This window comes from Rhamphochromis sp. 'chilingali' (genome assembly GCF_963969265.1).
Source record: "Rhamphochromis sp. 'chilingali' genome assembly, chromosome: 7".
In the NCBI taxonomy this organism is placed as follows: Eukaryota; Metazoa; Chordata; class Actinopteri; order Cichliformes; family Cichlidae; genus Rhamphochromis; species Rhamphochromis sp. 'chilingali'.
This window is the reverse complement of record NC_137934.1, coordinates 26945809-26966453: the sequence shown is the minus strand read 5'-3', so window position 1 is coordinate 26966453 and position 20645 is coordinate 26945809. Positions and strand designations below refer to the sequence as shown.

The 20645-nt window shown below is 41.0% G+C and overlaps 1 protein-coding gene across 1 annotated transcript; it reads left to right on the top strand.

Annotated features, from left to right (window-relative positions):
• Window positions 1-15760: 15760 nt before the first annotated feature.
• Window positions 15761-18324, top strand: LOC308400046 (uncharacterized protein). The gene is made up of 2 exons (XM_080887522.1): window positions 15761-17394; window positions 17620-18324. Exons 1-2 carry the CDS (start codon window positions 15997-15999, stop codon window positions 17974-17976), a joined length of 1755 nt encoding a protein of 584 aa, XP_080743648.1. The 5' UTR covers window positions 15761-15996; the 3' UTR covers window positions 17977-18324.
• The last annotated feature ends 2321 nt before the right edge of the window (window positions 18325-20645 follow it).

Here is a 20645-nt window from a genome sequence, read left to right as displayed (position 1 = left end):
GCTCTAATAGGGTGATATGGTACTACAAGGTCATTAAGATATGATGGGGCCTGATTATTTAAGACCTTGTATGTGAGGAGCAGGATTTTGAATTCAATTCTGGATTTAACAGGAAGCCAATAAAGGGAAGCCAAAACAGGAGAAATCTGCTCTCTCTTTCTAGTCCCTGTCAGTACTCTTGCTGCAGCATTTTGGATTAGCTGAAGGCTTTTCAGTGAGTTTTTTGGACATCCTGATAATAATGAATTACAGTAGTCCAGCCTGGAAGTAATAAAAGCATGAACTAGTTTTTCAGCGTCACTCTGAGACAGGATATTTCTAATTTTAGAGATGTTGCGCAAATGGAAGAACGCAGTCTTACATATTTGTTTAATATGTGCGTTGAAGGACATATCCTGGTCAAAAATGACTCCAAGGTTCCTCACAGCGTTACTGGAGGCCAAGGTAATGCCATCCAGAGTAAGAATCTGGTTAGATACCATATTTCTAAGCTTTTCAGGGCTGAGTAGAATAACCTCAGTTTTATCTGAATTAAGAAGCAAAAAGTTAGCGGCCATCCAGGTCTTTATGTCTTTAAGACATTCCTGCAGTTTAACTAATTGGTGTGTGTTATCTGGCTTCATGGACAGATAGAGCTGGGTGTCATCTGCATAGCAGTGAAAATGTATGCTATGTCTTCTAATGATGCTGCCTAAGGGAAGCATGTATAATGTAAACAGAATTGGTCCTAGCACTGAACCCTGTGGAACTCCATAATTAACCTCAGTGTGTGAAGAGGACTCTCCATTTACATGAACAAATTGGAGTCTATTAGATAGATATGATGCAAACCACTGCAGTGCAGTACCTGTAATACCTACAGCATGTTCTAATCGCTCTAATAGGATATTATGGTCAACAGTATCGAATGCTGCACTAAGGTCTAGCAGGACAAGCACAGAGATGAGTCCACTGTCAGAGGCCATAAGAAGATCATTTGTAACCTTCACTAAAGCTGTTTCTGTGCTGTGATGAGCTCTGAAACCTGACTGAAACTCTTCAAATAAACCATTCCTCTGCAGATGATCTGTGCTCATGTAAAGCTTGAATTAACATCAAATAGCCCCTGGCTACCATGTTTATCCCTTCATATGTAATTTTAAGGATCATGAGATCATGGAAACTACAGTTCCTGTCATGTACCACACTTCACTTACTCTGTTCACTTTCTTCTCTCTTTTTCCATTGTCTTGTAATAGTATGTTTCATTCCTGGTCTTGAAAAGAAAAAAAAAAACAGGTGACTTTGCACAGTTTTGTAACCACTCGTCTTTTACAGTGTTTTGCACTCGTAAACATAAACATGTTGGCTCATAGCTCATAGTGGTTCTTCCCTAGTGTTAACTTTTCTTTCTCAAAAAGATAACTTGGTAATACTAATGAGATACTTGTAACATCTTGTAATATGATATCACACTCATTTTTTTTTCATTGTGTAAATTTGTGTTTCCATGTTAAATGCAAATAAAACTGAAAAAATTAATCAATGATGTTTTGTTACACATCAGAAATAATGGTCTTTTGTGATGTTTTTTTTAATTTACTGGATCCACTGATTTATTAAATGAAGATTTAAGACTAAACATTTAACTTAATTTTTATTTACTGTTAATGTGACAAAGTGTTAGAAAGTATCCTCATTATCTTGCCACGAGATATCTTTAGGGTTTTATTTGCATTAAGTGCTAGGTTACATACACTACAATCCTTTCTTCATTAACAAATATTTGACGGTTTAGTGAGAAACAGTTTTATACAGTACAGTTAAACATACATATTACTAATGCAATGTCTAATTTAATGGTTTCCTAACTTTACTAATTACATCATAACTACTAATGAAACTGGATGTTGTATTTATACAGTTAGTTGTACAGTTACTGTATGCTGATTCGCATGTAAGTTCTTCTGTTATTTGGGTAAATGCTTCGATTTTTAAAGATACTTTTCAATGTATCTTATTGTTTGGTTAAAAGAACTCCGACATCAAGGTACTCTACCCAGTAGAGCAGGGGTGGGCAATTCCAGGCCTCGAGGGCCGGTGTCCTGCAGGTTTTAGATCTCACATTGGGTCAACACACCTGAATCACATGATTAGTTCGTTACCAGCCTCTGGAGAACTTCAGGACATGCTGAGGAGCTAATTTAGCCATTTAAATCAGCTGTGTTGGTTCAAGGACACATCTAAAACCTGCAGGGACACCGGCCCTCGAGGCCTGGAGTTGCCCACCCTTGCAGTAGAGAATTAAAGAGTAATATGGAAGACCCCTAAAAATGTTCAAGAATTAGCAGTAATTGTATGACACAGTTTATGGTCAAATTATTTTATTCTTCTCGTAATCCATCAATAATGCATTGGACTTCTGACCTAAAGTTCTAATGATGCACATAACTACATGGTAAAATAAAAATAAAACATCTGATTCTCCCATGTAGCAATTAAAAAAGGCTTGTTTTTATCTCAGCTGGGGGAGACGGCATGTGATTGCACTCACTCAGAGACATGTGCATGTGATGGACTGTGCCAGCTACCCTTCAAGCACGCATGTAGTTTCTACCAGCTGTGTGTGACATATTTGCTGCGCTGAAGGGCAAATGTGGTGTAAAGAATATGAGACGGGGATGGATGGGTGAGCTGAAGCCAGCCGTGAATACCAATGTGCTTCTTCTCATCTATGTCTCTGTCTGCCACCACCTGTACTACCACACTGTCTTTCGAGCTCTCTTTGTTCCCCTTCTGTTCTTTCTCGCTGACATCACCTGAAGGAGCCAGAGGCAGATTGACCAACAGTGTTATCACTTCTCTAAAATACGATTCAAGCACTGATGGATCACTCTGTGTCAAATTAAGCTGGAAAAATACCTTCTGCAAAATAGCAGCTGAATGTCTAAACATTTTAACAGTTCTGTAGGGGTGGAGTGGGGGGGGGGGGGGGGGGGGGCGCTAACAGTGCCATACATTGGTGGCTAAAAATCCAGGCATGCCAGACATTAAAGCTGCTCATCTGGTAACAACACGCTTCCACCTCTAATGAAAAAACTAAAGGTAGAGTACACCCATCAGCAGTCAAATGATTTTATTTAAACATAAGAAAAGAAGGAACATGAAACTCACATGACTTTACTTCTGATGGTCATACTAAAATGTTTTGCCAAATTATGTTTTTGGGAAGATCGTTCAGCTTCAGATTTGCAGAGGGTACAAATAAGGTCAAGGTTGTTTTTATTGTCCTTTCTTTTAAATACTATTAAGGAAAAATAAGACTTGGATAGAAGAAACAGAAGAAAGTGCATTCAGACTTGTAATTGTCCAACAAATACTCTATAGTTTTCCCACACTGATAAATCCACTAGATATCTTATATGAATATTTTCACATAACCACTCGAGTCCTCTTAATTTTAAAATGTCACAGCCACCAGCAGTTATAAGTTTGGCCAAAAAACCATAAATATGGAGCTATAGAGGTAGGTTGTATGCTTAATTAACTATTTGTTTCAGCTAACTCATTAGCTAAGGCCATTGTTTCAATACTGCATATTTAATTTTAGTGTTAGCTAAGTTTGGCTAATGTTTTCTTCAGAGGTAGCGTAGTATACTTGCTTTCTACATGTCCAGCTTGACAACAGATTTTATTCTTGAGAGTCTAGTTGCCTGTATACATTCTTCATGTTTCTTTATTTGTTGTTTGTTTTAAATCAAATGGTATTGTTGGTAGACCTGCGCAGGGTGTACCCTGCGTCTCGCCCTATGGTAGCAGGGATAGCTACCCCCACCGCCCGCGACCCTGACAAGGATATGCTGAAGAGAATGAATGGATGGATGGTATTGTTTTACAGACCCAGGTTGCTGAATAACACATTTTTTTCTAAAAGTAAGTCTATAATTCCCAAATACTGGATACAATAAAAAAAAATCCATCCATCCATCTTCATCCGCTTTGTCCGGGGCCGGGTCACGCGGGGGCAGCAGCCTAAGCAAAGAGGCCCAGACCTCCCTCTCCCCAGCCACCTCCTCCGGCTTGTCCGGGGGAATACCAAGGCGTTCCCAGGCCAGCCGAGAGATATAATCTCTCCAGCGTGTCCTGGGTCTGCCCCGGGGCCTCCTCCCGGTGGGACATGCCTGGAACACCTCACCCAGGAGGCGCCCAGGGGGCATCCTTGTCAGATGCCCGAACCACCTCAGCTGGCTCCTTTCGATGTGGAGCAGCAGCTGCTCTACTCTGAGCCCCTCCCGGATGGCCGAACTTCTCACCCTATCTCTAAGGGAGAGGCCAGCCACCCTTCGGAGGAAGCTCATTTCTGCCGCTTGTATCCGCGATCTCGTTCTTTCGGTCACTACCCACAGCTCGTGGCCATAGGTGAGGGTAGGGACGTAGATCGACCAGTAAATTGAGAGCTTCGCTTTTACACTCAGCTCCCTCTTCACCACGACGGACCGGTGCAGCGTCCGCATTACTGCAGCTGCAGCCCCAATCCGTCTGTCGATCTCCGGCTCCCTTCTCCCATCACTCGCGAACAAGACCCCGAGATACTTGAACTCCTCCACTTGGGGCAGGAACTCATCCCCGACCCGGAGTGGGCACTCCACCCTTTTCCGGCTGAGAACCATGGCCTCAGATTTGGAGGTGCTGATCCTCATTCCCGCTGCTTCACACTCGGCTGCGAACCGTTCCAGTGCGAGCTGGAGGCCTTCACCCGATGAAGCCAACAGAACCACATCATCTGCAAAAATCAGAGATGAGATTCTGAGGCCACCAAAGCGAAAGCCCTCCGCCACTTGGCTGTGCCTAGAAATCCTGTCCATAAAAATTATGAACAGAACCGGAGACAAAGGGCAGCCCTGGCGAAGCCCATCACCCACCGGGAACGAGTCCGACTTATTGCCGGCAATGCGAACCAAGCTCTTGCAACGGTTGTATAGGGATCGAATGGCCCGTAGCAATGGGCCAGACACCCCATATTCCCGCAACACCTCCCACAGGACACCCCGAGGGACACGGTCGAATGCCTTCTCCAAGTCCACAAAACACATGTAGACTGGTTGGGCAAACTCCCATGCACCCTCAAGTATCCTGGAGAGGATAAAGAGCTGGTCCAGTGTTCCGCGACCAGGACGAAAACCGCATTGTTCCTCCTGTATCCGAGGTTCGACTAACGGACGAACTCTCCTTTCCAGCACCCTGGCATAGACTTTCCCAGGGAGGCTGAGGAGTGTGATCCACCTGTAGTTGGAACACACCCTCCGGTCCCCTTTCTTAAAGATGGGGACCACCACCCCGGTCTGCCAGTCCACAGGTACTGCCCCTGATCTCCACGCAACATTGCAGAGGCGTGTCAACCAGGACAGCCCTACAACGTCCAGAGCCTTCAGGAACTCAGGGCGGACCTCGTCAACACCAGGGGCTCTGCCACCAAGGAGTTGTTTAACTGCCTCAGTGACCTCGCCCCCGGAAATTGGCGGGTCATTCCCCTCATCCCCAGACTCTGCTTCCTCCTCGGAAGACGTGTCAGTGGGATTAAGGAGGTCCTCGAAGTATTCCTTCCACCGCCTGACAATTTTCTCAGTCGACGTCAGCAGCGCTCCGCCAGCACTATACACAGTGCAGGTAGAGCACCGCTTTCCCCTCCTGAGACGTCTGACGGTTTGCCAGAATCTCTTCGAGGCAGTCTGAAAGTCTTTTTCCATGGCCTCTCCGAACTCCTCCCACACCTGAGTTTTTGCTTCAGCCACTGCCCGAGCCGCATTCCGCTTGGCCTGTCGATACCTGTCGGCTGCCTCCGGAGTCCCACAGGCTAACCAAGCCCGATAGGACTCCTTCTTCAGCCTGGTGGCTCCCTTCACCTCTGGTGTCCACCATTTGGTTCGGGGATTACCACCACGGCAGGCACCCACCACCTTGCGGCCGCAGCTCAATGCAGCAGCTTCGGCAATGGAGACGCTGAACATGGTCCATTCGGACTCAATGTCCCCAGTCTCCCTCGGAATGCTGTTGAAGCTCTGCCGGAGGTGTGCGTTGAAGATCTCGCGGACTGGGGCCTCTGCTAAAAAATCCATATTTCAATATTCTGATAATAATCTCACTTTCCCTTAAGTAACCCAATACATAAGAGACAACTATGAGAAACTATGTGCAGTATATTGATTGTACTGTATTTATTCTTATGTCTTTAACAGGATTTCAGCAAAGAAATCATCATCACCAGTAGCACTATACTCACTCTGTCTTGAAGACCTTTGTCATCTATGTAAATGCAGCCTAAGTCCTTTGTCCTTTCTATGCTTCAGTCACACTCTGAGAGCAACTTGGAGTTAGTATGTTGCCCAAGAACATTTGGCATGCATACTGGAGCAGCCAGAGATCGAATCATATAGATGAAATTATACAAGCCTAAAACAACAGCGTGAGCAAGGAGTTCACGCACCACATGATCTGGAGCCCACAGTCCTAATCTCAGCATCACAGTCAGACTGGGAACTACAGAACAGCAGTAACAAATACTCTAGGTATTTGTTAGTAGGTGCTGTTTTAATGGTGGTCTCATGGAATTCATTGATTTATACAATTTCCACAACATCCACACTTACTTTCAAAAACATGTATTAACACAACCTTGAGGTTTTTTTCTCCATTTTTTCTGTTGTTTGTTTCTTAGTATTCCACACAGGACATTTTTTGGAGGTTGCTTTTTTAGCCTCGAGCACCTAGCCTGCTGTGGTTCATGTGGTTTACAGAGTAGGCGATGGTAGTAGTTATGGTAAGAAACTTTAACACCTAATCTGTTGTAAGGCACCATCCTAGCCTGCGGTGCGCCACTTGTTCAACCACACCAAAAGTTACAGAGTCCCAATATGACGCTCTATCAAACCCCTTGGGGTGGCTGTAGCTCAGGTGGCAGAGCAGGTCAGCCACTAATCAGAAGGTCGGTGGTTCGATCCCAGGCTGCCTCCTGGCTGCATGCCAAATATCCTTGGGCAAGATACTAACCCCATGTTTGCCTACTGGTGGTGGTCAGAGGGCCCGGTGGCGCCTGTGTCCGGCAGCCTCGCCTCTGTCAGTGCGCCCCAGGGCAGCTGTGGCTACAATGTAGCTTGCCATCGCCAGTGTGTGAATGTGTGTGTGGATGGGTGAATGACTGAATGTAGTGTAAAGTGCTTTGGGGTCCTATGGACTAGAAAAGCGCTATACAAATGGCCTGCTATACAAATGGCCTGCTATACAAATGCAGGCCATTTACCATTTATATCACTTGAAGGTCAAATGAAATCTGTGAAACCTGCCTGATATTATAAGGCCTGGGATGGATAAAAGTGGGAGAGAATGAGAAAGATTCATTTCTCTCATTGGCTCCCTATAAAGAAACAATCTCTACTTGTCCTTTTATGCTGGGAGGTTTATGGGTAACCAGGGAGTTGTAATTGGTGGCAGACAGCGCTTTAAGGCAGCAGAACCACAGGTGACGATAATCTGATGGATCTCATGGCACACATATAGAGCCACACATGTGTACTTGACCATATGGCTTTATGTGCTTGTGGTGCCTTAGAGGGATTAAGTGTAACGACTTTTATATTGTCAGTGGAATGCTAAAAAAATATCTCTAATTTTCTTTGTCTCAGACAAAGTCTTACGCATTGGTGATAAAAAAAAATGGAACATTGTCTCTAGGAACTGGTTTGTGCCAACATACAACACCAGTACAGCTTCAATTAGCTGTGTTTATCAAGCATTACATATACAAGTCTGTGGCACTTTTTAAAATTCTTCATTCTGCATTTTGTGGAGATTCAAACTAAATTCTGTCACTGATACAAATTTTGGTGACTGTCAAGTTAAATATGGACGTACGTTGAGCATGACACATGAAAGAAATGCAAACAGAGAACATAACATCACATTTGCAGGGTGATGATAAACATGAAAATCACTTGGGAAATCTTTTCTTTAACAGATAGATGACATGCAGATGTTAATATTTCTGTGATGATGTGTGTGAAGTTTCATTCAGACTGACCAGCGTGTGAAAAAAACATAAAGCATTTTAATCATTATACATTGTTATAGTGAAGCAGGGACACAGCAGATGTCATTATTTCTCCTAAAATATTATTTTCCTTCACATGTATGTATTCTTATACAACTGGGTAAATACATAATTTTAAATATGAGAATTGTTTGTAATACATGGATGAAAATGCTTTGCAATGAGTGACAGCCTGAAGCGACCACCAAATGCTGTGCTTCTTATGTTTAGATGCTTTGTTAGGGGCATTACAGCCCAGTTGCTGTTTATTTGTGGTCTTTTGTGGCACTTAGGGTCTGAAAAGCATGCTCTGCTGGAGTGAGCTCACTGATTGATTTAACCACTGAAGAATATCCCATTTCTTTGCCTTGAGACTCTTGGGTTGCTTTTGCAGCTTGCTTTGGGTCATTATTCATTTGCACTGTGTATAGTATATTTGTATAGTCTTGTACACTTCCAACTTCATTCTGCTTCTTCTACCAGCAGTCACATTATCAGTAATCACACGTGGCCCAGTTCCACTTGGAGCCATACATGCCCGATAACACTGACTGAATGTTTTTGGCTAGATGATGCTTCAGAACTACTGCTCCACACTCTCCTCCCATTCTGGTACAAGTAAATCTTGGTTTTATCCATCCAAAGAATTTTAAATATTTTTGTGCTTTAGTCTAATCAGGCTTTCCTGTTGTTAAATAGAATTAAAAAAAATTCTGTATTTACATCCATGAAGGTTTATTTTGATTGTAGACCTTGACAATGAGCACCTGCCTCCCAGCCTGTTCTTGACATGATTAGATATTTTAAGAGTTTTTGTCTTTACCAGTTTAAACAATTCTATCCTCCATTTGAGTTGTATTTTATGGCGTTTGGGTGTTTTTGCATATATTGTTGATAACTTCTAACTGGGGTTTTTTGGCACTCGTATTCATATTTATAGAAAAAAGCTATATAAAATACAAATTTATTACTACAAATCAACTTCTGTCTACTTCATTTGTCATTAAATAACAAATATACAACCCTCATCTTGTCACAAAACTGCTTGTCAGTCAGTCAACTGTCCAATTAATTTCAAGTGTCTGTATTAAAATTCCTTAATGTAATTCCTAGTTAATGGAAACATTTGGTAAAAATAATTTTAAAAAGGTTCAAATTTGCATTTCAATCACTTTCTGATTAATTTAAAATCTACTGTGGTAGTGTACGGTGGCAAAACTGTAATTCGGGAGGAATTTGGCAAAGATTATGGTTTTGGACAAATGCAGGAATTGTCAGGTTAGGGCTGTGTGCAGGCAGGAGTGGTGGTATGGAGGACCCAAAATGCAGACGCTCAGAGGCAAGAGTGTACTTCAAAACAGCTTTAATGCTAAACTCAAAAAGTAACAAAACTGAGAATCCAAAATAAACTTACACAGACAGACAGAACACACAGCAAGATGAGGGTAGATCGCAACACAGACACACAGAAACACAGGGCTAAAATACACAGAGGGAGCAATCAGGGAATGGGTAACAGGAGGGAAACACAGCTGGGGCAAATCAGGCCTAACAAGACAAAGGAAGCAAAACCAGACGCATATGAGACAGACAGTAAAACAGGAAACATAACACAGAGTCACGAACTTGACAAGGGGATACAGCTGACAGGGGAGACAGCGCAACTAGAGAACACAGAAACATAAACCATGAGACAGAACTCTAACAAAGAAACCAAAGACTAGAAATGATAAATAATATAATAAACTCAAAACTCTGGGTCAACGACCCAGGCATCCTAACAGGAATTCTGATAATAAACAAGTATTATGTATGACTGAAAAAAAATCTTGTGCTATTGGACCTCAGAATAGAAATGTAAAGAAAGACATCAGCTTTGACACAGTACCATTGTTGAAGATGTCCTTTTTCAACAAAATACAGCCTTTTAAAGTAGCAACCCCTTTACAAATACACTGGACTTGTGCCGCATGCATTGTGCTGCATTCCTGTTTATTAAAGCATATTTGCAGATAAATAGGGTTTTTGTTTATCTCCATGTATTCATTTGAAGCAAAGTCCTCCACAATTTCGAGATCCCTCTATATTTTCCCTGCAGTGTTATTGCCGCTTTTAAAAATAATTATGCAAGAGGGTAACTAATAATGTTTTGAACAGTATGTTTATCATTTGTCTGCCTTCATTATCCTTATTGGTCTGTGATTTAGTATTGATACATATGCTGACTCACTATTTTTGTGAATGTGTAAGTTGACTTTGAACAATTCACCTTACCAACAGCGGCATTCTTTTACTTTATCTTTATATATTCATTATGCTGCAGTTTGTGATATGTTTTCAGGTAGTTGACTAAGTTAACGTCTTTGTTACACAGAAACAATTCTACAGCACAATGTACAAAGATCCACTTTGAGAGATAAGTGTTTCACCTTCTGCTGTGCCGTTTGATTTTTGTTTTGACAGTCTTATCTGTGGTATATTGCTGCTGTCAAGTGCAATGAAACTTCACACTGCATGGTGCAGAGAACAGCTGTTATTGGCATACGCAGGTATGTCGTTAGGTGCTCATTTACGGATCACTTGATTTGCTTTGCGCTACTAATATTAATTGAAAATGGTCTCAGTTATCACTTAAATGAAAGTGAATTAATTGCACTGACCTAAAATCAATGTCATTAAAAGGACATCTTAAAGAGACACATTTCTAGATCTAGAAAATCCACATGTTGTTCCCTTATTGATCACTTATTCACAGCATCATCGTGGTATGGAAGCTCTGTCAGTGAATAGTTTGAATTATTTAAAAAAGCAAAGGCTCTGTATCCCTTTAGCAAGATATACTAAAGAATAACGATTCCTTTTCTTACACCAGTTTGACTTCTTCCACAAAACACATCATTGCCATTTACACCACAAATACAAAAGGCTCTGATAACATTCAGGTTACCGTGCGTGCAGGGTATAGCAGTGTACAGTGGTCAGTTTGCAGATTGTGTCCAACTTATTACCCCTATACTCCTCCAGTGCCCTTGGAAAAATAGTCTCTAATGTCACATTCCAGAGCCAGGGTTTGTCAGTTCTGAGCTGAAAGAGGATCTGATCCTACTACAGATACAAAGTTCTAAAATAAGAAAAATGGAATCTTACTTTCACGTGATTATTCAGAACTATGTTTTTGTTGTTGAAGAAATTCATCAAGAATCGTCAAGAATTGACTTTTGGCATTTACAACAAACAAAGGTAAAAGCAGTTTTGTTGTGAATCTGCACAGCAGCCTCAACTTTTTAGCGGAACTTCGGTTCTTGCAAGTGAGATAAAAAGTGGGTATCTTAAAAGTCACAGCTAAGATGGAGGAAATGCAGCATGTAATGCATATAATGCATCATTAACTCAAGTCATAATACCAGGATTTGTGTACATGTGTGCATGTGATAGAGAAAGGTTCTGTCAAGTACTGTATGATGGGTGCGATGGAGTGTTTTTCTGTGATAATGCTGTGAATTTGTTTTCAGTTGCAGAGCTGAGAGTCTGTAAATCTTCACTGTTTTCTGTTTATGTCTTCAGTTTTTCTGCAGCACAATTTTTTTTTTTACATCATTTGTTAGAAACAAAAGCTATATGGGAACTAGGACAAATTTCTATTTCAATTCCATTCTGAATGCGTCTCTGTTAAAATGTTTAAATCTGCTGAAATGCATCGTCCTGCTGTAACATGGTCAGTGTTTGTATCCAGCAGGCTGCTCTGACCTCATTGTTGGCATTGACTCAGACCCTGCAGCTAATGACAGATGTCCTCTATTTCGCCTCTTTTTGTCTTTATGTTTCTGTTTCTTTTCTTTCTTCATCCAACTTGCTTTCTTTTATTTTCTATCGCTCTCTTTGTCCTCCTACCTGATTTTTTGCACACTTCAGCATCTTCAGTCAAGTGTAAATGCAAATCTTCTATCCATTCCTCCTGTCACTTTCATTCCTTCTTGTCATGTGAGGATGACTGATGGCTCAAATGAGACTCAATCAGGCATTCAATGAAAGGCTCACCTTTAATGAAAGGCAGTCAAAAAAATCCAGAAAAGAACAAAACAAACTACAACAACATATAAAACAACAGAATCTAACTCCCAGCAAAAACACAAAGAATAGAAGACGGCACTACAAAGAAATAAGGCAAACTGAGGCTTTCAATACATAGACACACTGAAGGCTCATGGGAAATGATACGGCTGGGGGAACTAAACACACCTGAACTAAAGGTAGGTAGCGAGACAAGGGAAGTAAAATAAATGACCCAGAACCATGAAACATCGTTTCATCTTTTCTGTAGCACTGTCAATTGTCAACTAAAACTAAAATTCTCAGAAGACCTGGATAAATGTGGCTATCCCAGCTGGACAAAGCTGAAAATCTGGAAAGGTGCCAGAAGACTGCTCCAGGTGATCCGGGAAAGAAGGACAAGCGCTGCCAGTGCAAAAACCTGTGATGATCTCTTATGTGTCAGGATTATCAGATCACCTGAGATCCATTTTTTTTTTCAAAACACCGTATCTCTGGCTTTCAAACCCCAAAACAACACCTACTACACCACAAATTGGTCCATCCCAATGATTGGGTCTCCTGGCACAATCCTAGTAATATAGTGTATGTCAGGTTAAGGTTAAGTGCCAAGAGAATCCTTGTGAATTATACATTATGAAAACCAAACAATGTTGTTAGGTCAGGATTCCACAGTCTAGTCATACCTGCAGGCCATTGTCCATTCATTCAGTGATGAGGATGTGTACATCCTGGACAGGGAGGAACATTAATGTGAACAGGGAGTCAAGGAGGATATTTATGAGAAAAGGAAACGACCATCTGTGAGCTGAGGAGGGGGCCTTAGAATATATATTTCACCAAATTACAATGCTGCAATTGCAACTGTCTGTGAATGGTACTCATGGCCAATAAAACCAACAAGATAAGCTCAAAACACATATCATATACATTTAGTAGTGTGCTTAAAAACAAAACTACAGGAATTATCTATACAATCATACTCTGATCATCTTTGTGGAATTAAGAGAAATAATATGGTTTTCCTTGTCTGAAAGGTTGTTAATCAGTATTTACTTAGGTGAATAAAAACTAAGTAATATGCAAAAAAGGCAATGGCAAGAATCAGGCTGGTAATGGCTCCAATCCTGCCTGCTGGATAGCTTTGGAAAATATGAAAGAGGGTAAAAATCATTAGACTTAACTGTATTTTTATAGGTTTTACAGCTTTTACTGATAAAGACTTCCCCCATAGCCGTTCATACTACACTATATAATATGTTAAGTAATAAATCAACAATTAAATGAGAGAAACAATTAAAGACCAAAGTATTGAGCTGGTAAAGGCTTTAATAGAAATTGTTTTGCTTTTCTGACATGTGATCAGCACATGTCATTACCTGGCATTCAGTCAGTTGTACTGCAATTTCTTTATTAAGCACCTGAGACAGGCTGATTTATCCAGGGCTCAACATTGCTTCCAAGGACCTCTGATTAAATTAGCTTCCCAATGAGCTCAGTGAGCACACTTTAATTCCAGACTAATTTCATTAGCTTCATTCTAGCTACCCGCTTCCCGACCTAAAGAAATTCCCACTGATGTCCACACAAACACACAGACATGCTTTTTAATAAAAGTTGCCCTTGCACGCTTTTATTAAAATAGTCAAAAAGTAGGAGAGGTTCCTGTCAACAGTATTGATTCTGTAGTGTTCTCCCTTGTATATATCCTTGAGGGTAGCATTCTTGCTCTGACTGCTGACTTCAGGCTGTTTGGGTCAACATTGAGCCCACTGTATTGAGAATTCAGGTGTAGGTGCAATATGTGAATCCTTCTATGCACAGAACAATGTGGGTAAAAAGGATATTAAATAAGTTGATTCTGCAAAACAAGAGTGAGTCAGTGATAGTATTTTTAAACTGATTTTATACAATGGATGTTCAGCTAAAAAAAAAAAATAGATACAAATAATTACATGTTATGGTCCACATTTTTCGGCTAGCTAATGTTTTCGATATATTTGTATGGTATTATTAATATTTTGGCAAACTTAAAACTAAATCTAACATAAAAGACAAACACCTTCTGAATTTTGTTCAGATGGATGATATTTTGAATATATGCAGTGTTTCTTTTTGAACTTGAATGCTTTCTTCACACCAAAACTGCTGGATGTTGTTATATATCTTTTTTTAGAAAGAAAAAAACTAATGCAAGGGTACCCTTCATTACCAAAGAGATCATTGTTCAAAGCAATAATAGGCAAAAAAAAAATCACTAAAGCACTTCTGGATGGATGCAAACTGCATTTCGTTGCCCTGTACCTGTGCATGTGCAATGACAATAAAGTTGAATTCTATTCTAATTCTATTCTAAAAGCATAATGTCGTTATGCTAAAAGGTTTTCATAGTTTTGGAGGTTTACACACAACAAGCAATTAATCTGTGGAAATAAATACTGCATGTAAAGTAGCTCAAGGCTGTTTACAGGCAGAGGGCTGCAGAATCGATTCTGGAGTAGACTTACTGACAAAATGAGAGATATAAGAACTGGTTTCTTCCAGTGAAGTTGCAATGATGTTTGTTGCCAATGTTTGATACACGCCACAAAGACAGAGCAACATTATTTTATTCCCTCTGACATTGTTTAAAATTAACATAACACAGTATTTATTTATGTATTTTGTAGGGGTGCAACGATATTCGTATCGATATTGAACCGTTCGATACAGTGCTTTCGGTTCGGTACGCATATGTATCGAACAATACAACATTTGTAATTTATTTTATCAACTTTCCTTCTGACGATGCTGTCTGTGTTGAGCGCTCAGTGAATCTGCGTTCGACTACTCCGCCTAGGCTGCACTGTCGAGCGCAGATCCACTGAGCGCTCAACACAGACAGCATAGTCAGAAGGAAGAGCGCAGGGCAAGCTAGCGAGACAGAAGTTAAGCTCTCCTTGCAACATGGACCTCCCCCACCCTCATTCAGATCTGGCGTTTGGAATTATTTTGGTTTTTATGTGACGTATGACCCTGAAGGTAAGCGAGTCATGGACTAAAGTAAAACAGTATGTTGGATGTGCCACGCAATGCTCAATTACATGGGTGGGAGCTAGTGTGTTAGCGCAGTTAGCTCGTTAACGTGTTGGCCGTCTAGCCCCATGCACGGGCGATCGGCGGTAGCTCGTTAACGGAGATTTGCCGTGTTGTGGCGTTAAGGTCATTTCAAGATTAACCTGAAATCACTAGTGGGAACACAACGAATATGACTGCACATTTACGCCGACATCATCCTAGTGCAAAGACAAGTGGAAGCAGACAAAAACAAGTAAGCATGCTACTAACTTTAGCCGAGTCATTTAGACAGCTGTTAGCACATGATTCTCCTTATACTGCTGAGAATATAGCCCAGAAGAAGCGGATAGTATAGCTTTTATTTTGGAAAGAGACATTTCTCTGTAATAAACTCTCTTTTCCAAAGATGAGTGATTCCTCAATCAGATACAGGGCTTGCAATATCGCTAGCCCGACGTCCTGGGGCTAGCGATTTTTTTCAGTCGGGCTACCAAAATCTATCTCTTCCCTGCCCGTCGGGCTATTGTAGGAAGGAAAAATATATGCAGTGATGCCGGTAACGCGTTGCTTAGTAACGCGTTACTCCGAATATGACCCCTTTTTCAGTAACGACTAATCTAACGCGTTACTATTTCCATAACAGTAGTCAGATTAAAGTTACTTGTCCAAACCACTGTGCGTTACTATTTTTTTTAAGCAAAAAGATTTGGTTTTTTCTTTTCGTCTCAGCGGATGACAAACGCATACGTGTCGTGAAACGTCACATAAGCGACAGGTCACGTTTCCCGCTCACAAGCAGCCAGCGACGTAAAAAAGTGTAAACAACAATGGAGGGAGAGAGATGTTCGTTCTTTAGCTGGAAATATGGTCACTATTTTGAGTTTCTGTCAACTAAAGATTTAAATATTAAGGTTCGTTGTACACTCTGTGTTGGCGAAAAAGTGTTATCTACCTTCAAAAACACTACGTCAAACTTAAAGAAACATTTGGAGTCGCAGCACAGCACAGTCAAACTCACAGAGAGAGTCCCACCAAGTGGTCCGAAGCAGAGAGCCGTGACTTCCGCAGAAGGTCCTACACCCCCCAAACAACAAAAGTTGGACTTTGGTGCAAAACCAGTAAGTGATGAAGAATTGAAGAAGTTGGTCGCGCAGTATATTGTAGAAGAAATGCTACCTATAAACACTGTTGACTCGCCCTCGTTTCGTGCCATAATAAAAAAGATCCCTACTTCTGTTAATGCCGAGCTGCCTCACCGAACGACTTTTACTTCTTACTTGGAGAAGGAGTTTACAGAAATGGAGAGAAATTTGAAGGCCACACTGAATGAGATTGACTTTGTTTCAACTACCGCGGATATTTGGACTGCTAACAACAGAAGCTATATGGGAGTAACGCTCCACTGGATCAGTAGAACCACATTAGAGCGTCACAAGGTTGCATTAGCATGTAGGCGAATTCGTGGTAGACACACGTATGATGTCATTGGTACAGAAATCGAAAACATCCACTCCTCTTATGGATTACTCAACAAAGTAGTTGCAACAGTTACTGATAATGGATCCAACTTTGTTAAGGCGTTTCAAGTTTATCATCCTGTCACGGAGTCCGATGATGAGACGGAGGAGGAAGAGTCCAGCCCCAAAGACGATGATGTCACTTTTTCTGATCTGTCAGAAATCCTCTCGGCTGAGAATGAAAGTGATGGTCAGCTGTCTCTTCCCCCGCACCGCAGGTGTGCTTCGCACACCATCAACATAATTTGCACACGTGATGTGGAGAAACATTTAACAACCAATGCAGAGAGCAGGGCTGTGTATAGGAGCAGCACAGCAAAATGCACAGCTCTTTGGACCAAATCGAGTAGATCTACACTTGCATCAGAAACAGTGGAAGAAATCAGCAAAAGAAAGCTCCTAATACCAACATCCACAAGGTGGAATTCCTTTTTTGATGCTGTAAAGAGAATTGCAGAAATCCCCATGGGTGAGCTGAATACTCTGTGCACAAAGCTAGGACTGAAGTGCTTCAAAGATCAAGAATACCAGTTCCTGCATGAGTACTGCATGGCCATGAAACCTCTGACTGCAGCACTGGACATTTTACAAGGCGACTGTCCATATGGAACTTTACTACCAACACTTGAAGTTCTGATGCAGAAGACCCAGGCTGTGAAAGATGACCTCTCCAGGATGACTGCAGGCCTTCCAGATGCCATTGTACAGGTACGCTCTATCTTGAAATTAGTCAGATTTTTTGCTTCATACAATTCACAAACATGGAACAGAATATTAATTATCATTGAAAAATAAGATTAAAACAATTAAAATGTTTACAAGTAACCTAAAACAAAATTAATCCATAATACTGATCTCATATTAGGCATGGTTTGCAAATAATTCAATAACATAATAAATTGTAGGCATAAAAATATCAATTATGTTTTTTAGGCTATTCAGACTCGTTTCGCCGGTGTGCTGGATGACAAAGATGCCCTTCTTGCAGCTGCCAGTTGTCCAAAATTCAAACTCCGATGGCTGAGAGATGCAGGAAGGAGGGAGCGAGTAAAACAGCTTCTGACAGCAGAGTGTTGCACCACTGCTCCTCTGGCAAAAAACCCTGCCAGTGTGCCCAGTGCTACTACATCTAGCAGCCAAGGTGAGATGGACTTTTTCACTTTTGAGGCAGAGCCAGAGGAGGAGACCTATTCTGCAGAAAAAGAAGTCATGGACTACCTGATGTCAGGCTACGACCTTCAGATTCTGCATAAATTTTCAAGCATAAAGACAATTTTTTTTAAAGTATAACACTCCAACCCCATCAAGTGCTCCTGTGGAGCGACTTTTTAGTCTGGGAGGTTTGGTGCTCACGCCTAAAAGAAATCGACTTTCTGACAAAAGGTTTGAGAAGCTTCTGTTAATGAGGTACAACCACTGGTTTACTCGCTCCACTCTACTGTTTCCCCCATAACATGCGATGACAACATATACTGAAAAAACAGAGAATGGGGAATCCAATTTAAATAACTATTTACAAGTAATTGAATTAAGTTTATCAAAGTCACTTAATAAACTTATTAAAGTTTTCAAGTTGATTAACTTAAAACAATTACCTGCAAGGAAGTAAGGCAATTTAAGTTGGACCTGCAGTCTCTTTTTTTTTTTTTTCATAAGATTAGTCCAAAGTTACAAAAGCGGACAATAGTGCTTACATGTGGATGGTATAAAAAGTATCTTAAGGGAAGTCAAGAAAGACTCTTTGTTTGTTTGTTTGTTTGTTTGTTTGTTTGTTTTTTTATAAAAAGTATTTATGTTAAGTGAAGTAACAAGACTGTCTTTATTTTCATACAAACAAGTATTTCTGTCAGGAAAAAAGTTTTAAGTTCAACTTCAAATGTCAGGAGATATATTGTTGACATTACTGTTAAAATACACTTCCAATAAAGTGAGTATTGGCAAAATCGGTTGATGTTTTTATGTTGAGGCAGTGGGGAGTGTTATTGGCAGCTTCTGAAAGTAACTAATAAAGTAACTAGTAATCTAACTTAGTTACTTTAAAAATAAAGTAATCAGTAAAGTAACTAAGTTACTTTTGGAAGGAGTAATCAGTAGTCCGTAATATATTACTTTTTCAAAGTAACTGTGGCAACACTGAATATATGTCAATGCTTTTGCATTCTTTCAGAAATGTAGCTGGGTAATTATGTCATTGGCATCGGTGAGCCACTGTCAATATGTGACATATTGAAATCTCGTTTGAATTTGCGCTTGTTTTTTTGCTTTCACTTTGCAATCACACGAACTGTGTATAGAGAGCGACAGCACTGGGCCCTGTGCTTCGTACGTCGCTTACTACATCCAAGATCAAATGAAACATCCAAGACCAAATCATCGCGCTAACTCTGAGCTCGCTATTCCGGTTCCCCGAACACACCTGTTGTTGACGATTAGTATAGCTGGATGAAGTAATGTGAGATCACTGGGTGGCCCAACAGGGGCTACGCATCGATAGTAGAAACATTGATCGGCAACCCGCTGATTGGTCGGCGAAAATGTCGAAGGAGCGCGCTCGGTATTTTTCGGCAGCAGAGCAAGAACTCTTGAGTGAGGGATTTCAGGAGTTTCAGAGTTTAATTAAAACGCAAGGGAACACTGCAAAGGCTGCAAAAGCAAGGAGAGAGGGCTGGCAGAAAGTTGCTGACAAATCAAACTCGTAAGTAATTCAATAATAACAATAATAATGGAGTGGATTTATATAGCGCTTTTCAAGGCACCCAAAGCGCTTTACAATGCCACTATTCATTCACTCTCACATTCACACACTGGTGGAGGCAGCTACGGTTGTAGCCACAGCTGCCCTGGGGCAGACTGACAGAAGCCAGGCTGCCATATTGCGCCATCGGCCCCTCTGGCCAACACCAGTAGGCGGTAGGGTAGATTTATCATATCACACCATATTATCCAATATTATATTACATTATATTATATTATAATATGTTATATTATATCCCCTTTCACATTAGAGCCACGACAGGACCCACTAGAACATGGGAACAAGTAAAAGTGAAATATAAGAATATTCTACAGAATGGTAATATTTATCACTTATATTGCTTGTCGTCTCTTGGAAAGAGACCCTGGAATACTCTGTTTGTTTGTTCATAACAGCAACCAAGAAAAGGGCAGAGCAAAAAAAAAGACAGGTGGTGGTCCTGCACCCCCTCGTCAACAAGTTGGTTAAGTGAATAATACCCTCACGGGAAAATCGATATCTCTCAATGAGCACACTGTCGCGCTGAGCTAAAGGATCCTGTCTGTCCCGCAATATACGCTGAATTCTGAGGACTCTCCTTATCAATCTTGCACCTTCCGCAATGGGTTGCTCGCGTAAACGGACAGGATATGACTGCGACAGACTTCCCAAATCCACCTTCGCTTTTATAGCCGTGGTCTCTCATCTTGATTACACGAAGTAATTTACAATTACTACTCTGAAATATGAATTACATCTGTAATAATCACATACATGTAATAGAATGTTAATAGTACATTTCCCTTTTTTAGGGAATGACCTGTATGTATCTGTGTGAAATCAATAAAAGGATCAAGTGCTGCATTATCTTTAGTTACATTGATGTTATTTATTTATGGTGAAACAGTGGTGGAATATCGCTGTTGCTTTCGTATGAATGACGCGGACATACCTGCGTGGCCGCGATCTAATCCTGTTTACATAAAGTAAACCTGCTCCCCAGCAGGTTTACGCTTACGGCTCTGTTGCTATGACAGCAAGTCCCGGATGGGCTTCGGGGAACCGAACGATCCAGGATCACGCGAAATCGTCAACAATCTCATCCAGCTAACTCACTTAGCGCGGTACGAAGAACAGGCCCCTGATCTGTGAGTGATGATAATTTGTGCACCAATTCCTCTGACATCGTCTTATTAATCGTTAGCTTACTATGCAAACATGACAA

Excerpts from the sequence above, each read along its gene's own strand:
- LOC308400046 (XM_080887522.1), top strand. The coding sequence starts at position 15,997 with ATGGAGGGAGAGAGATGTTCGTTCTTTAGCTGGAAATATGGTCACTAT. Across the intron at positions 17,395-17,619 it reads TTCCAGATGCCATTGTACAG|GCTATTCAGACTCGTTTCGC; the intron begins GTACGCTCTATC and ends TATGTTTTTTAG.